Here is an 18,796-nt window from a genome sequence, read left to right on the forward strand (position 1 = left end):
CCAGGATACCTGGGTAGAAGCCATAAAGGAAAAGATTCAATAAGTTTAACAACATAAACACTGTAAGTCAAAAACTTTCATAAACACTAAAGGTAAACAGAAGTTGTGCTGCTCCTTCTCGCGGAGACAGGAAGCACTGGACCCTGCCTCATAGCTGCCGCATCCCCCTCCCTTCTTGCCAAGAACCTGCCCCAGCAGCTGCTGGGGTTACATCTGGCAACGTGGCTGATTATGTATCTGGCTCCTGGCAAACCGAACCTGGCTTCAAAATTGAAATTACAAAGGAGAGGGGCACCAAGAAGAAGCTTGTTGGCCCCTAAGGCTAACTCCAGAGCTTATTTTGGGGTACAGACTCTGCTGCCTTGAGGGCAGCCTCTGCTATCTGAGCCAAAGGCTTCAACTCATCCCTCCCACTTCGTGACTTTCTTCCCTTCTAGACCCTTAAATACCTTAGAGTTACAATGAGACCACAAGCACGAGCTACCCTCTATTTTCCCACCATCCTCCCTTCTTCCCACCCCTCTTCTGGCAACCTAAAAGACTGTCTACGATAGATTCCTTGTGCTAGGTTAGAAAACTCTACTTGTCCTTGGAGACCTCTCATAATATTTTCTTTGGGGATTCCAACTAGTTTGTTTAAGAAAAACTCTTTGTGTATAGCTAAATAGATACAAACGTGCTAATGTTGCCAGTATAGCACTTATAATGGGTACTTTTTAAGCATTTGGAAATACATTATGTTGTTTCAAAGCAATTAAAATTAATATCTAAATACACAACATTGTAAACTGACTATACTCTGATACTAAATAAATAAAGTTGGGAAGTAATAAAAAAAAAAATATATAAAGCCCCGAAAAAGTAAATGGGGGGGGGGGTTACTAGTAACAAATGTGACCAAAAAGTGATTTATGTCATTAAAGTTATCTTATTAATTAACTGGAAAAGGCAAATGCCTTTATAGAAAAATCAGCAAAACTACAAGCAGGCAATTCACAAAACACAGGCTTCATAATCAGACAAATCTAAATTCAAATCTGCCATTTACTATGACCTTGGGCAAGTTATGTCACCTACCCGAGTCTCAGTTGCCTCACCTGTAAAATGGGAACAGGAATGCCTCACTCACAGGTTATTAATGAGCTAAGGTATATGAATTGCTTAGCATTCAAAAAACCAATAGCCATTATTATTATTTCTACATCACACAGGTCCATCACTCCTTGTGTATCAAAGCCCAGTAAAATCAGAGACTCCAGAAAGGTCAGCATTGTACCATATCCACCCACCTCCCCTCAGGCTGTCCTCTGTGAGCAGATTTCTGAGGTTCTCCCTTGACTTTGTCACCATGCAGACAATATGAGGGTGACTCCCTGTGACTCACCTCTGGTAAAAGGCAGGGGTCATTCTGTAAAAGCAGGATCCGAAGCTGGGCCTCGTTGAGGCCAAACAGTCCATGGTTTTTCAGGACTTGGATGTTGACAGGTGTGTGGATATCATGGGAAAGGGTACAGGTAGACCTAGAACACAAAGGTCTGGATCAGAGGCCCAGATGAAGAACCGGCCAGTCTGTCTAGGGCTGCTTTCAACTTGCAGGTGAAGTTAAATAATTTTCCATGAACGCATAGATACCACAGCCTAATAAGCTCTGATAATAAGAAAACTGGGTTGCATCAACTCCCCTCCCAGAGTTATTTTCATTCAAAATGAAGCTTCTTGAAGGCCAAGGGTACCCCCTCCCCCAGTCCCCTGCCTTGAAAGAGGGTGCCCGCCAATTCTGCACTGGCCTTCTCCACCCCAAACGGCTGCCTACCCGCCCCGCCATCCACCGACCTTAAAAAGAATGCATGCCCCCTCCCCCACCCCCACTTTGGGGAGCTAGAGTAAACCAGGGAAGACCAGTCAGGAGGCAGCCTCAAACGGCCTCTCCCAAGTCATCCAGCTCTCCGTTTCCTGTGGGGGTCGGACTAGATCGCGCTTTCTAAACCTGGAGAGCACAGGCTCGCTTCTGTAAAACTTTCTGCTTATGTGGGAAGGGCCGATCTTTGAATAAAGATTCCATGAATCTCGTGGGATCCGAAAATGGTCCCAAAAGAACCACTGGAGTAAATGAAATCAAAAGTCCCAATCCTGATTTATCCTGGCCTTGCTGTAGAGGATCCCGGGAGGCAGAAGCTGCAATTGGGAGCGGGGAAAGCGCTGGTTAAAAAATCCAAACTTTAACGATCTTCGGCCTCACTCTGCAGCGAAGCCGGGACGCGGGGAAGTCCTCCCCGGAGGCCCCTTCCCGAGGCTTCCCTTCCGCCCTTCCGGAGGGGGTGGTCCGGCCTGGACGAACGACCCCCTTTCTCCTTTCTTCTGGGTCCCGCTTCCTGCTGGGCGCGTCCGGCCCGCGGCCCCGGCCCGCCCGCAGCCCCGGTCCGGCCCGCAGCCTCACCAGCAGTCGCGGTTCGGGCACTTGCCCAGCATGTGGCGGCGGCAGAGGTGCAGCTGGTCGCAGGCCTGGCACTCGCCGCGCTGGTAGCGGGCGCAGAGGCGCGCGGAGGACACGGCCACCACCCTCCAGGCCGCGGGGCCGCCGCCGCCGCCGCCGCCGGCGCCAACCGCGCCCGCCGCCGCCTCGGCCTCGGCGTCCCACGGGCCCTCCCGCACCTCCACCTCCTGCAGCAGGAAGCGGTCGGGCCCGGCCTGGCGCAGCACCTGCCCGAGCCGGGCCTCCGAGAGCTCCACGTGGCCGCGCAGGTCCTGCAGAAACATGCGGCCGCCGTGGGCGCACAGCACCTTGGTGAGGAAGGAGCACACCGTGGGCTCCGCCATGGTCGCGGCCCGGCCTGTGCGGCCGAGACGGAAATCCGAGGCGGGCAGACTCCTCCCAGTCACGTCCACGATTTCAACCCCCGATCCCGGGACGGGCCTGGGGAAGGGCGGGCGAGGGGCGGCCGCCGTGGGCCGCGGCGCTGAGAGGAGGGCCCTGGGCCCGGGGTCCGCCCTAGACGCAGACCCGGCCGGGACAGTACTTACTGAGCGCCTGTACTATGCCAGACTCCCTTCAAGGTTAAGTCCTTGCCTTGAGGGACTTGCATAGTGGGGGAGAATTGGAGATGCTGGTAAGGGCTGCAAAGATGAAACAGGTAATGCGGTGGAAGATGCACCGCTGGGCGGACTTAGGTAGTGGGGAGGGGAAGATCTGGGGAGGTAGCCACTCGCCACTCGCTGTTGAGCACCTACCTGAGATATGACCAGTCGGAATTGGGATGTGCAGTAGACGTGCAATACACATACTGGATGTGGAAGCTTTAGAATGTGGAGAATGTAAACTACCTCATTAATAACTTTCTTTATTAACCATGTTTATGTTCAATTGATAATTTAAATAAAATGTTGTCATAACTTCATGTTTCGTTTACTTCTGATGTAGCTATGAGAAAATGTTGAATTACATACATCGCTCACTTTCTACTGCTGTTGAACAGTAGGTGTTTAGACCTGTACGTTTATTAAGGAGCTATCCTTTTTGCCCAACACCATGCTGATTAAATGAACTTTTTTTTTTTTTTTCTGAGCCGATTGTTAAAGCAGTACTAGAGTACAAAGATGAATAAAACGTAGTTGAACTCAGTAGCTGAGTTGCTATCTTACAGGGTGGTTAAGATTAAATGAGTCAATGTCCTGTAAAGAAGCAAAAGAGAAAGGCAGCAAAGACTTTGGGAAGCCACTGAAAAAATTTCAGCTGGGGAGTGATGTGGCCCTTCTGCCTACAGAATGCTCCCCACCACCTCCAAGTAGATGTCTCCTTTTGTCATTCAACTCTGAGCTTTTTTTCCCCTTTTTGGGGGGGGGAGTGGATGGTAATTAGATTTTTGTTTATTTATTTAAATACAGGTACTGGGGATTGAACCCAGAACCTCGTGCATGCTAAGCATGGCATTCTACCACTAAGCTGTACCTTCTCCCCCAACTCCAGGCTTAAATGTCTTCTCTTCAGCAAGACCTATCCTAACTGCCCAATCTAAAGTAGTTCTCCAGGTTCTGCATGGAACTTGTCACTCATGGTTTTCTTGTTTATTTATGTATTTGTAGAATTCAAGCATGTGAAAGCAGGAATCTTGTATGTCTTGTCCCTTGCCAGATCCCCAACACTTAAAAACAGTGCCTGGCTATATTGTAGGATGGGTGTTTTGTTTTATTTTTTTCAAAAAACATTTGATAGTATAAAATTTTTCAAACAAAAAATTAGAAGATAGTGAAATAAGCATCCATATATATCTACTTCCTCGAGTTATAAAATCTTAACCCTTGTCCTGTTTTATTTGCCTAATTGCTTTGGCTGAGAATTTATAAAATTACAGGTTCAGTTTCAATCCTAAGTACTTCTGTACACATGACTTAAAAATAAGTAATTTTCCTACACAACCCCAACATTTCTATAACTAATGAAAGTAACTGTAATTTTCCTTAACCTCTTTAATGTAGGATTGGTGTTTTGGAAAGATCCCTGACAGTAGTAAGAATGGATTTCTAGAGGAGCAAGACAGGGTAAAGAATAAGAGAAGAGAAACAGGATTTGAGAGACTATAATCTCAATTTTTCTTTTAATGGAGATACTGGGGATTGAGGTACCAGGACCTCCTGCATGCTAAACACAAGCTCCACCACTGAGCAATTACTTTCTACCCTCCAATATCTTAGTTTTTATTATGTTGAGTTTGCAGTGGACAATCCACGGTAAGGTGCTCAGTAGGCGGTTGTATATACAAGTAAAGAGCTTAAGATGGAGGGGAATATCAACTTGAGTGACATCAAAGTATTAGGTTGTTTAACCTGAGAGAGTTGATAAGATCCTTTAGTAAAAATGAAGAGTGTGCAAAGCAGAGGTGGGAGGACAGAACCTGTAGCAACATGAAACATTTCTGGAAAACGGAGAGCCTGCTATGACAAAGCAAATGAACACACAGAACAAACAACTAACTGGAAAAACTCAAACATCTGCTCCTGCTCGGTTTGATGGCCTATTTGTGTATTTGAATGTGGAGGCTGTGACAGCAAAAGGTTGGCTATACCTTGTTTTATTTACATTGAGGTCCAAATCAAATGGCAACTTTACCTTCACTTTAAACACATCTATGCTGCCATTTGGAGATTTTCTCTCTTCATCCAGAGCTTTGTGAATAAAGGACGAGTGGGGAAGGACTTTTGAAGGAGTGACTGATAGGACCATTCTGCTGATAGTCATTTACATTTTTAACTTCTGTGCCTCAGCCTGGCCCTGTTCCCATCCCTAAGGTGTGTTAGCAGCTTCCAGCGTCTCCCTCTCTCAGCCCCAGGAAAAAGATGTGCCAACCAACTGCGGGTTTCTCCCTCGCCACCACCCAGCCTTTCCCTGGCACTGAGCTAAAAGCCCCTTGGTCACTGAGTCCTGGAATGAAGAAGCTGGAAGGGGCAAAACACATCCTCCAACCCTCACTGAATAAACTGGTGTCTGCAGTTGACCATCTTTTTAAGAGATACATAGAAATAGAGCAAATAAAGGCAGCAGAGCAAAATTAATATTTATTTCATTAGGTAATCTCAAATTGAGCTTGAAGAACAAGAAGAAATACAAATCAACTATTGCATTACAAACATTGAGCTTACTTTATCCAACAAAATCTATCCGATGTATCAGCATATCAAGCACTAAGTAGGCATCAGGGGTGGCACAGTGAACAAGACTTAGGTTGACTAGGCTCTCACGGAGCTCACATTCTAATGCAGAAAATGGACAACTCCAAGTTGGATAGAGGCTAAAAATGAACAAAGCAAGATGCAAAGTCTTTTAAAAACTGACGACTTGGGAGGCAAGCATCGGATCTAATCTATAGAAGGATTCTTTACGGGGGTAGCAAGTGAGCTAATCTAAAGATGCTAAATATTAACCAAGTCAGTGATTCTCACTGTGGTATTTTGAAAGTTGATGAGTTGTTGGTTTCACAGTAATTGCGGACTTTGACTGACAATGAGTGGATGCAGCCAGGGATAACAGACATCCTGCAGTGTATGGGTTAGTCCCATACAACGAAGAATTATTCTGTACCTTATACGATTTTCTAATGTCCTACTGGACATTTATGTAGGACCTACAGCTTGCCTGGGAGAATTATAATTCATTGTTTTCTCTTAGACAATCTGTAATGTGCTCGTCCTACTACTCTTATTTCAATTAAGGTAACTTCGCTCTTTCCCTTACCACATACAGGTAAGGTATATGGTCCTACCTTACATATTGGACTCACCCTAATACTAGCTTTCATTCTGGTGTCACCTAGACTTCTAATCTTTCAGTTTCCTGTACTTCGTTACAGGAATAGCCTCTGATCGACCTTTAAATCTAAACCTATTCACGATGAGTTGGTGTATTTACATTCCATTTCATGATGTCATATAGCGTAGTCATGCCTGAGCATTTACATATTGATACTTATTTTATCTATATTACAAATTTCTTTCCTTCTGTTTCTCCATTAGTTAGGGTTAGGGCATTAAACTAATCTTTGAAGAAATTCATGTAGATTGTAGTGTCTATGAATCATCTCAGGACAGCAAAGGGAATGTTACAAAAACATCTGCTCTGAAATAGGTAAATAGATCTGACAGGGTGGTGGTTACCATACTGGGGGGAGACAGGGGAGGGCGCTACTGGCATTTAGTATGTAGAAGCCAAGTATGCAGAACATCTTGCAATACATTGGACAGTTCCTCACAATAAGGAATTATTCTGCACCCTATACGAATTTTGAATGTCTCACTAGACATTCGTGTATGACCTACAGTTCGTCTGCAAGAATATAACATTTCCTCATTTTCTCCAGTTCGACAAGCTGTAGATTTTCTTGCATAGTATCTTTATGTAAGTTAAGGTAGTTTCGTTCTCTCTTATAGAAATAAGTATTATCCTATGTAAGTAAGTTACTGTGTCACTAGTTTGTATTCTAATGTCCACTCGCATCCTTGCTTTTACATTTTCCCATACTTCTTTATACAAAATAGCTTCTGATCTCCTACCTTCTTTTAAGTTCAGATTTATTCATTTTAAGTAGGTGTAAACATCTGACCACTTAGTAAGTTCTTCTGGTATAGTTGCACCCAAGTTATGAAACTTTCATTCCCTTTTATGATGACATTAATTTTAATTCATTTTTAATTTACTTCTAAAATTGTGTGTAGGTAAAGCATATTGCCACTGAATTGCATTTTGAGAATAACTAGAGGATGTTACAAAGTATTTGTCATCAAAAAAAAAAAAAAAAGGCAGGACTGCCAGTTGAGAACCGCCAAGCTGGGTTAAAAAGGCACTAAAGAACTGTAAGAAAGCCAGAGTTATAGTGAAAGAAAATAAATCAGAGGGGGAGAAAAAAAAAGAAAGAAAATACATGAAAGGGTAGGGAAGCGAGAGAGCATGTGGGGCCATGATGATGAGTTTGAACCTTATTCTAAAGGATCAGATTTGTTTTGGAAGGCTATTATTAAGTAAAAATTTTTAAATTCTTGCTGCTAAGTGAAGAACAACTTAGAAGGGGACAGAGATATTTAAGAAGGAAAACTTGACATGGGAACTGCTTGGATGCGCAGGGGGACGGAGATAGAGGAGTCATGGATAACTTCCGGGATTTCTGCTTGAGCAGATGGGTGAATAGTGACACCTCTTACTTATATACAGAATCCTGGGAGAAAAACTGATTTGCTTGAGGGAAGCAAATGGAGTGCTCCATTTTGGACACACTGAATTAGAGACGCCTGTGAAAGCCAATTAGAGGTGTCCAATCAGCAGCTGGTTAGAGTTAGATAAACTGCATCTCCACAATGTGAGGGTCAAGTTCAGGAAGTGAAAGCTCCAAAACGGAAGCTACCATGAAAAGAATAAATGAATATTTGTGGCAAGTCTCTCAGAAAATAACCCTACCCTAAAAAATGTGTATACATTTATTAGTGGTGGAAACCTTTAAAGCCAAGGAGTTATGGAGATCTTTGTACTGATTTAAAATCTAATATAAAATCAGCTCTCATGGTGATTTTTTTAACATGTCTGCTGGAAGGAACTAGAACAGGAAATTTTGGCGACTGGTATGGAATGTTGAAGAAGAAAATTGGAAGGAAAATCTGATTTATAAGGAGGAACTCTTGGTCCAGGCACCAGCAACTGCTCTAAAAGCTGATTGTGCTACAATTCCACACAATCCGTTATATTTAGAAAAAGAAGCCCCTGGTAGGTGCGAGGCTTGTTTGGGGCATTGATCTCTTCGTTCTGATTCTGTGCTCACCAAGAAACAAATCTCGCCTCCTTAGGGGGCCATCCTTCAGCAGGATGGTCCTGCTCCCAATTTCTTGGTGAGCTTCGACTGCCACAGCGAACGATTCCAATGGCACTGAATCCATCACTCATGCTGTGTGAATCTGGTTACTGCAAACTCGGTGCCCCCATGACACCGACACTTCATGAAAGTCTGACCTGAAAAAACCTCTGTGATCATATTAATTAGGATATAAATGCCTCCTTTGCCATAATTCTGTAAAGAGCCCAAGTAGGCAATGATCTCCAGTTGGTTGCTTCTCTCTGGGCCACACTTAGCAGCTTCCAGAAAGAGTCAACCTGGATGGAGTGTCCTAAATAAACATAGAGATAAAGAAATGCATGCCCCAAGTCAGTTCACCGCAAAGATAAGGTACAGTAGTGTGGTGACATCTGCACTAGCATTTAAATTATCCTTACATTCTTCCCTCCAGCATATTCCTAAGTATTTTCCCCCAACTTTTCACAATCTTCCATCCAAGGTTGTGTTGTCTTATGTCCTTATTTCAATAGGCATTTTTAGATTTTTCTCAAATTCCCCAAATTCATTTTCTTTGAATTTAACCAAAACAAGATCATATCATGCAGTAAACTAAAAGAGGAGTTGGGAGAGAAAGGTTGCTGCGATTACAGAAGTTTTAGAAATGAGTCTTTACCAGTTACATCTAAGGCAGTGATTCCCAGACTTTATGACACATTTCAATAGTCTTCCTGGCTCTCATCCCCAGAAAAAGTGATTTAGTTGGACTGGGGCGTAATTTGGACACTGCAATTTTTTAGAGCTTCCCAGATGATTCAAATGTGCAGCAAAGTTTGGGAATCACTGATCCAAGGCATTTAGGCGAGGAAATGTAAAAGTTTATCATCTGGGACAATATGGGTTCTGTAAGGGAACAGAATGGTTATGGCATCTTTATGACGCTGTATTCATCATTTCTAACTAATCACGCAGGGTTTGTCGGTTTCACTATATTCAATCACATATGCTGGGTAAATCTGATCTTTCTGAAAGATGACAAAGACGGAGGGGTTCAACCTTGTGTCCACACAGCTGTCATAGTGCGGAGGAGGGCTCGTGTAACTCATAAGCCCTTCAATAAATTCTCCAACCAGGACTCGGGCTACAAACATAACGATGTTCTTGGGACCATACGGGCAATTTTTATGGGAATTGATGGCCTCCATTGTGAAGTAATTTCCTAGAAATAATTAGAAAAAGAAGATGGTTAAGAATTATTATAAAAGGACATATATAGTTTAGAAGATTATTTACACAGAATCAGATGATGGACGTTGACTACATATTAAGTCAATAGCTCCTTACTGATACTTATAACTTTCTTTTGTACTTAAAAAAATGTTTATTACTCAAGTCAACCTGAATGCAGTATATGACCCAACTGAGATAACAGAAACATTTGCTACTGTGGGATTCATGAGGATACCACACTTAGCAGCTCTTTTTATTGCATTCCAGAAGGAGTCAACCTGGATGGAGTACCCTAAATAAATACCCAATGACTTGGTATTGGATACAATGACCAAGTGGCAATAACACAGTGGCCCAATTCATGGAACTCATGCAAAGCAGGTTGAATTGTAACTGATAAATCAAAGATACTCCAGCAGAGGCCATTTTATATTGTGTACACTTTAAGGAACAAAGGTCATTTACTACTGATGGAAGGTCCTGGAAAAAGTGAAAGGGAGAGATGTAGCATGAGCAAGCCATTGACCCTGGCAGAGCTTTTCAGACAACTGATCCACCGTCTTCAATTTTAAAACAAGCTTGATCATCACTGATGTTTCCACACTCAGCAGATCAACATTATCTTGACAAATCAAAATTTCCCGTTTTTATTTTTATGGTTGCCCAATGTTTTTCTGCCCTTTAAAACAATCTCTTTATCGTTCTCCATTGTGCAAAGAGTAACCATGGCCCTGAATACCTGATTTTTAAAATGAAGCATCAGCTGTTTTTAAATTATGCTTCTATAATCTGGAATCTACATTTTGTTAAATGATCCAAACTTAAGATCCAACCTTATAAGCCCACTCTGCTAAGACCTGGACTCTGTCTCATTGCAAATACCCCTTTCAAGGAGCAGATCCTTCGAACTCCCACATCCTCTTCCTCCCTTCTGCCACTCCGTGGATCTAGGCCACCCTAATTTCTGGCCTGGACGCCTGAAACAACCTCCCAGTTGTTCTCTCCACCTGCAGTCTCAGTCCTATCCCTCCTTTCTTCACATGGCAGCCAGAGACATCGTGTCACCTCTCTCCTAAAGCCAGTGCGGTATGCAATTGTCCTCAGGATAAAAACTAGCCCCCTAGGACTGCTTGCAAGATCTTTCAGGATCCAACCCCAACCTACAGCTCCAGACTCATCTTCTGTCACTCCAACCACACCTTAAATGCACGGGGCTGTCCATAGCTCCCTGGCCTTTATCCACCTCTTCATAAACACTCTTCTCCCCAATTTTTTTTTTTTCCTAACTAAGCTTTTGTTTGTCTTAGAGGTCACACTTAGACTTCACAATATGCTGATTTTCCATAGTCTACTTTGATTCATTTTTTCATCATTCAGTATAATTGATGTAATGGGATAATACTGTAAAAACACTATGCTTTTTTTTTTCTTCCAATTCCTTATACACAACCATGCTTCATTTAGCCAGACACATTTTTTGCCTCAAAGAGAATTAGAATCTTAGGAGGAATATATAAGGAGAAAGAGAGAATCATGGTCAGCTTTTGATTACCAAAATAGGATCTAGAAATTCATTGCAAAAAAAAAAAAAAAATGGCAGACTTTGTTAACTAGAAAGAACTCAGAATGAGACCAGGAGCAGGAACCCTCTCTAGGTTGAGTCAAAAAGGGACAACGTGGGCTCTGACTCAGTCTTTCAGGGACCTTGGGTCTGGGCCCAGAGGGTGGTCAGTGACTAAAAGACAGAGATAACAGAGGGGAGTCTGGGAGCAGAGGAAAGCATGTGGCCCCCTCTCTGGGTAGAACCCCAACTTTCCAGTGCTCCAGATTCTTTTGGGTTTTTTACGTAGACCCTCAGATTATCTTCAAATAACATTTTGGTTTTTTCTTCTTAAGCATTTAGCATCTTGAGGTACCTGGGTTGCAGAATCTTGAGAGATTTTATAGGTTTGTGACGCCTGCAGCACCCTGGACACTAAACATGTTCCCTGACCTTATGCGTGTCCCGTCCAGCTTCTTGAATCGCGTTTGTACCAGGACAGGTCCCTCTTTGCTTAGCTGCCCCCTAAATATGTGCTTCCTCTTCCAATTTCACTTAGCTTCTGCTTTTTATACAAATCTGAGTTTTTGTCATCTCCTCTGTTGTCCAAGTGGGTGGCTTTTGTTTTTTTTTTCCAACTGGGCAGCTTTAACCTCCCTGCTGTAGCTCTTATTCTCAGCCCAGACTGATCAGCAACTCTGGCCCCACGTCCCAGCTCTTCTGAACTCCCTTACTAACCTGCCTTCTGCTCTGTCCTCCACCTCCCATTAGATGCCTGGTTTCCATCTCCAGTTTATCAAGATGTAACCCAGAGCCCTTCTCTCCTTCCAGGCATGTCTTACTACCCCTTACATAGAGTCACATGCTAAATTACACAGGTGACAGCCTAACCAGAGTGGCTTCACACTTGCCACAGGGAGGCTTTGTTTTCCCTCTTTGAGATTTTTTTGTGTGAGCAGACTTGTGCTGCTTCAGTCCCCAGTTGACCAGCGTGGCCAGAGATGAAAAGAGGCATCTTTGATTTGAACCCATCAGTGGCAACAGAAGGGATGGCCATAGGTCAGGAAGAGCCATGGCCGGAACTGAGCAGCAGTGGGAGCCAACAGGTGGAGGAGTTTGCAAGCATGTGTGAGATGCTTTGGTCCTTCTCCCTCCAAAACACAGACGACAGGAGGGGAGCAGGGCCAAGGCACTGCATTCAAGTCTCCACGTCAACTTCCCACTCTAATTTAGGCATTCCACGTTAATGTGAGTTTATTTTCTCTCCATGACTGGGAAAGCCTGGACATGCTGGTTAATACAAAACAATTACAGACACCTCATAACAGGAACACGTGGAGAGCCTGAGTTAGGGCTCTTCTAGTCGGCTTCTCTATTCCACACAAACCTTTTCCATATTTGGCGTCGTGAACTCCATGTACGGTCCAGTCAAAATTATTCGCACAGATGGATTCCACGTGGGCGTGTGCCGTTGCACAAAATAGGAGTTTTTCATATCTCTGCATCTCCTTTCTCTTCCTAATATAGGAAATGTGAGACTTAACCCCAAGAACATTCCTCACCCACTCCAATTAATAACATTGATCCCAACTGAAGTCGAATCATCTTAAAATTTTTATTCCACTAGATTTCAGAATGGAGCTACTAACATGAAGGCAATAGCTGTTAAAGAACAAATTTATTGGGGGCAGGGGAGGGTATAGCTCAGTGGTAGAGCTTGTGCTTAGCACGCACGAGGTCCTGGGTTCAATCCCCAGTACCTTTGTTAAAATAAATAAACCTCCCCAGCCCCCCCAAAATGAATAAATTTATGAAAAACTTTAAATGATAGACACAGGAAATCATTTAATTGTAGGGCCAAAGCTGAAAGAGAGATGCTTCAGTTTACAGGATGAAAAAAATCAGTAGAGACTGAAAAAACTGTTGACTACTAAAATAAACCAGTGACTAGAAATCTTAAAAAGATAGATCTTAACTAATCCTCTCAAACTCTATATCAAGACGCCTGATAATGTGGCCACTGACCTTTCAAAAGCATTCAAGAGTTTTGTGTTCTGAACCTTCCTTATCCTTTTGATCTTGAAGTTTTTCATGGAAGCTTTAAAACGCTCACTTATTTCGTCGTATTCCAGAGAGTGGTTATTGATCTCAAGCAACTGGAGAGAAAAAAAAAAGGAAATTATATAGACGTGAGACAGGAAACACTTCAGGCCTGATCTGTCCACACGCGTGGCCGCCTACGCCACAGAGCGCCTCCGCCAGGCCTCTGACAGCACGTGGGATAAGCTGGCTTAGGGTTTCCACGTCGGGCAGTTTATTCCAGCAATGAACCAGATGACACGGGGCCATCTGCTCGGGCTGACTTAAGCCTAACAAAGCATTACATCTGAAGTGCAAAGGGAGGCCCCCCCCTGAGGTGTCTGACTTAGTCCAGTGACCTAGAGAGTTACTTGTGTAAAGCCAGTGCAGGGGCAGAGGCACTGGAGGTACCCAAGGAGCCCACGCAAAGTGGCCGGTACCCAAATCAATGTGATGTGGAGGCTAAAAGATCCAGGAAGAGTCTTGCCTTAACCAGGCGAGATGATGAGCTGAGCTTTAACCCCCTAGAAACCTCCTTTTTAATTCCACCTAAAGGGCGAGTCACTGTTACTATCCGAGTTCCAATTTTATTGTCTATAAATTAGAGAATCTAATCTCTATCTCACGAGGTTATCCAGGAGATCTGCCCAAAGGAGATGGTGTGTGGCTGGACTCTGGAAACAAGGTGCCCTGTAGAGGAGCTCTTCTCTGGAAGTGACACATAGCACAATCACCATTTGGATGTCAGCCATCGAATCTTTTTTTTTTTAATTAAAAAATAATTTTTTTTATGTGTGGGGGGAGGTAATTAGGTTCAGAGGAGGTACCAGGGTTTGAACTCAGGACCCAAAGCATGCTAAGCATGTGCTCTACCACTTGAGCTATACCCTCCCCACTAAGGCCTTTGAATCTTAATGCAAGAGTTTTGCAGAAGCAATTCATTCATTCATTCATTCATTCAAATACACACATTTGTAGCAAAGTAGTCCTTTGTCCCACCTTGAAATGTGACCCACTAAAAAGTAAAAAACAAGTACCTTATAGTCATTTGAGAAACTCCTGTTCTGCTGAGGAACAAATGTCGAGGTTAAAGGCTCTGACTGGGTCTGCATCTGCTGATGGCTACAAACAAGAGAGAGTAAGAAATTCATTTGGCTCCGTGTTTCATGTGCCCAAGTCACTTTCTGTCCCTAACTTCTACTAAGCCAAGGTTCCCCAGAGAATTTTCTCTATGTATTTTCTTTGGACTACATCCCTGCATATTCCTGGTCCAGACATACCAGTAATCATGCTTTTTAAAAATGTGGTGATTATTCGTGATTTGGTAAATTGCTATTTTCCCATTGATTTAACATGTAAAAGCTTTGATTATTCTTTACATTTCTGCTTAACCTCCAAAGGTCCTAACGTGTTAGCATTAACTGTCTTACAGCTTCTTCGTCAAATGATAAACACTTACATACTTTAGGGGTACGGGGAGAGAATCCTCCCCCTCCTGTATGAATTGTATTTCAGGGTAACTATACATGTTGGGCTTCTCTATGTGCCCCCCTCCACTAACACGCACATAGGGGGTTACTGTACAATTTTCTGTACTTTAAGTCTGAAATTTTTCCATAATGAGAAAATTAAATTTTCAAAACTGCTTTAAGGGAGAAAATTCTTTAAAGACCCCCTTTTGTAAATTGAAGATTCTTTTGGAATGAGAGAGGTTGGCCCCAATTTATTGATATTTTAAGCTCAGATTTCCATACTGGATTTGCATAGTGCCAAACAGATTAGATTAATATGTTGAAAGGTGCTCATCAACAATGAAATATGCTAGAGCTCCTTTCTCTTCAGACTGTTCAGGATAATATTCACAGTCCTTATTCTATCCTAAGGCAGTGTGTCTCCTCCGGTCTAGTGAGAGCAGGATTAAAGTTGGTTCTCTCCACGACCTCCCATGGGCGGTTTCCTCAATTCATTTTACTCACTCACTCACTCAGCTGACTATTCAGCATCACTGTGTACCATTCATCATATGAATATTTGAAGAGCTTTGAGGAGCTGATAATTGTGGAGGGGAGGGAAGAGGTGAGGGGGTTATGCTAGGAGAGACAGACATGTACTTTACTCCTCTCTACGCTGCGAAAGTTTTACTTTATTCATTTGAATATTAAAAGAATTGGAGGGGACCTTAGATGGTTAGGTGGATCCGATTCTAATTCTTGGGAGCCTGAATTAAGAGATTCAGAGAAAATCAGGCAGTTGCAGCAGCAGGTAAAGATGAAGGGGTATGAAGATTGGAATGATGAAGTTGAAACTGGCAATGATGAAGTTGAAACCAGAGAAAAGTATTAGATCTACAGACAGAGGTACACATAGACATAGCTAAGGTGGCTGAGTCCCTTCGCAGGAGAATAAGAATCAGAAGAAAAGCAGCTAACATTTACTTGACGAATGTGCTTCTATCAAGCCCAGGTGACAGATGAGGGAATGAGTGACTGACTTGTCCAAATCCACATACCTAATGAGGAGCAGGAGAATCTGTGGGTAGACATGTAAATGTTGAGTCCAGTCATTAACCTGATCACAGGCAGAGACCTGTGACCCCAGGCGGCTCAGGTTCTGAAACAGAACTGGAACCAACTCCCCTCCCCACGGCCTCAGAGAGCTCAGGTCCCCGTCCTTGGCTTCTGGTGAGACACTGTTTTCCCTGTCACACCACGTTTATCCTTTTAGTAACTTCCCTTTTCCATGAAATACCTTATTCCTTACAACCAAAAGGACCTAATTAGCACACCCTGACTTTACACCTGCCTTAAAGTCTGTTTTACATAATCACTTATCACCTAGAAAAAAAAATCCAACTCCAAAAATGTTCATGGACCACGTAGATTTTACTGAGTTTCATCAGCAGACAGAGGAATTACACCAGATCCCCTACAGCAAAATTTCCTTTACAACCCCCCCCCCCCCATTAACATTATCTTTCTCCTGAGCCCTTGCTCGGGCAGCTACCTCATCCCTTTTTTCTCTCTTATTTCTTCATCAGCCTCCCACCCCCTGTAAATCCACTCAGCAAAGCTAAAGATACACAGAAGCACCCACAGCAAAACAAAAATCCAGCGACTCTGCATTTGATTCTTTCCGAGGCACGCCCCGTTAATCCAACCAATTACAGCTGAAGATGCTGAGCCCAGAGCAGGAGATCTGCCCAAAGTCCCTGTGAATCTGAGGGAAAGACAGATTTCCCGCTCTAGTATTCTTGTTGTTGCTGTTAATGGGGGTCCTGGGGATTGAACCCCGGACCGTGTGCATACTAGGCATGCGCTCTACCGCGGAGCTATCCCCTCCCCCTACTCTAGTGTTCTTTCAGTCACACCGCGCTGCTTAACAAGGACCTTACTCATAGTTAAAGCAAAAGGAAATTGCAGTGTTCTCCGAGTAAAAACATTTCAGAAAACAGGGTCCAGATTCATGAGTGACGTGATGGAGAGACGTGATGAGATCAGTGCCCGAACTTCTCAAACACGTGCCCGGCAGCTGTGCTTCAGACACTTACTCTCGTCCACGTTTAATCTGCTCCACGTCCGAGTAAGACACAAATGTCGGCCTTCTGACTACATCCTTTTGGGATTTGGAAGCTACGTTTGTCTGAATCATCCCTTTAGACAGAAAAGAGAAAACACAGATCAAGAAACAGTCCTAGAAAATGATGTACTGTTATTTTTCAGACGCTAGGAACACAGCAAATACTCATGACTCAACTGTACTTGTATGAATACAGAAAATCCTTTAGGATGGAAACTGCTCGTGATAAAAACTTGGAGCCTTCTTACTGCCCTTAATATAAGACCCAGCAATATTACTATGGCAAAGAGATGAATGAACATCCTGCAATTAATCAAATCTATAAAAATGTCACATGGTAAAGAGGAGAGATAGGGCAGCCACATAACAGGACACCACCCATGAAAGCTGCCCTAAACCGAGAATCAGTGATGTTGGGTTGGAATGTGGTAGATATAGCTTCAGAGTTCTTTCCTACCTCAGGGTCAAAATGTCGTTTTCAATTCACGCTGTAAACCTAGGTCTAAGCGGCAGCCAGCGTGAGTTCTTTAAAAACTAAATCATCGTACATTGCTAGTTAAAGTGTAAAATGCAGTAATCTCACTCCTTAGTATTTACCCAAAACTATATCCACACAAAGGTTTCCATTTAACTGTTCCTAACAGCATTAGCATAATAACCCAAAACTGAAAACAACCCAAATACCCACCAGCAGGTGAATGGCTAAACAAACTATGGTATATCCTTATGACGAAATATTACTCAGCAATGAAAAGGGAAGGACTACTCCACATGCAACAACATAGATCAGTGAACAGTGTTCCGAGTGAGAGGAGTCAACCACATGTACAGTGCACATGACAAAGTTCTACTATATGAAGTTCTAGAATGGATTAATCTATAGCAACAGAAAGCAAATCAGTTGGGGGGTGACTAATCACAAAGGGGCATGAGGAGACTTTTTTGATTGATGGGAATGTTCTAGCTCTTGATTAGGACAGTAGCTGCCCAAACTGGTCAGTGCTCATCCAGCTGCACACTTGAAATGGAGGCATCTTACTGCAGCAATCTTGCCTCCATTCAGTTTTACATCAACATCCATCCAAAAAGAGCAAGTCAGATCATGCCGCAACTCTGCTCAACACGTTTCGTGGTTTCCAGTTCATAAGATATTTCAGTTTCAACATCTGCTCTCATCTTTAAGAGACTTCCTTCCCATGTGCACAGGCTGCCCCCTCCCTTCCAAAGTTCCCTCCTCAGATAAAAGCAGGCTCCCTCCCACAGCTCCTCCATTCTCTTGCTGCTTCATCACATGGCTTCATTTTCCCCAGAGCTGTTATTATTTTCTGAAATTGCCTGGCTTGCCAGCACCTAGCACAGTGCCTGGCACATGGCTCAGACTTCAACAGTAGTTTAAGAATGAGAGAATATAAGACATAGGGAAAAATAGTCTCGGACACTGCAAACTTCTCACAACCTGTTTCTAGGAACCAAGTGAATAAAATTACTGGGCTAAAATTTTCCAGATTCAGGAACAAGGTACTTTGGTTCTCATCTCTCCACCACCCTTTTAAATTGTCAAAACAATAGAATACCACCAAAAAGTTTTTTTAATTTAAGCCCATTTTTAATCTTACTATCCAATAGAAGAGATTTTAAATTTTTCTCTATTGCTTTCTAGTCTTGGTCCACATGCATATAGAGCTGCCCTTGTTATGTGCATTAATTTTTTTAATTATTTACTTTGGGGGGAAGGGAAGTAATTAGGCTTATGTATTTATTTTTAATGGAGGGACTGGGAATTGAACCCAGGACCTCACACATGCTAGGCATGTGCTCTACCACTGAGCTATGCCTTCCCCCTAAATCATTTATTTTTTAAATATAACGTAAAAACAGGAAAGTACAGAAACATAAACTTGGGGTTTGGCCTTCATTTAATAATATCAAATTTTGCTTTTGCCACATAATTTTCATAATCATAATTTTTTTACTTAAACTATTTTATTGACATATAATCCACATCCCATAAACTTGACCCACTGAAAGTGTACACTTGAGTGTTTTTAGTGTTATTCACAGAGTT

The 18,796-nt window shown here is 43.0% G+C and overlaps 2 protein-coding genes across 2 annotated transcripts in view; both read right to left on the reverse strand.

The window, feature by feature from the left end:
- The window catches only part of KIAA1549 (KIAA1549 ortholog), a 142,921-nt gene extending 139,360 nt beyond the window's left edge, over window positions 1-3,561 (reverse strand). The window contains 2 exon segments of the mRNA XM_032483450.1: window positions 1,385-1,520; window positions 2,438-3,561. Coding sequence (XP_032339341.1) covers window positions 1,385-1,520; window positions 2,438-2,817 — 516 coding nt within the window. The 5' untranslated portion in view covers window positions 2,818-3,561.
- Window positions 3,562-5,524: 1,963 nt separating this feature from the next.
- Window positions 5,525-18,796, reverse strand: part of ZC3HAV1 (zinc finger CCCH-type containing, antiviral 1) — a 52,479-nt gene continuing 39,207 nt past the window's right edge. The window contains exons 9-13 of the mRNA XM_032483452.1: window positions 16,703-16,805; window positions 14,193-14,277; window positions 13,102-13,232; window positions 12,464-12,594; window positions 5,525-9,525 (exon numbers count right to left, since the gene is read on the reverse strand). Coding sequence (XP_032339343.1) covers window positions 9,263-9,525; window positions 12,464-12,594; window positions 13,102-13,232; window positions 14,193-14,277; window positions 16,703-16,805 — 713 coding nt within the window. The 3' untranslated portion in view covers window positions 5,525-9,262. The remainder of the gene's footprint in view (window positions 9,526-12,463; window positions 12,595-13,101; window positions 13,233-14,192; window positions 14,278-16,702; window positions 16,806-18,796) is intronic.

Source organism: Camelus ferus, chromosome 7, assembly GCF_009834535.1.
Source record: "Camelus ferus isolate YT-003-E chromosome 7, BCGSAC_Cfer_1.0, whole genome shotgun sequence".
Classification (NCBI taxonomy): domain Eukaryota; kingdom Metazoa; phylum Chordata; class Mammalia; order Artiodactyla; family Camelidae; genus Camelus; species Camelus ferus.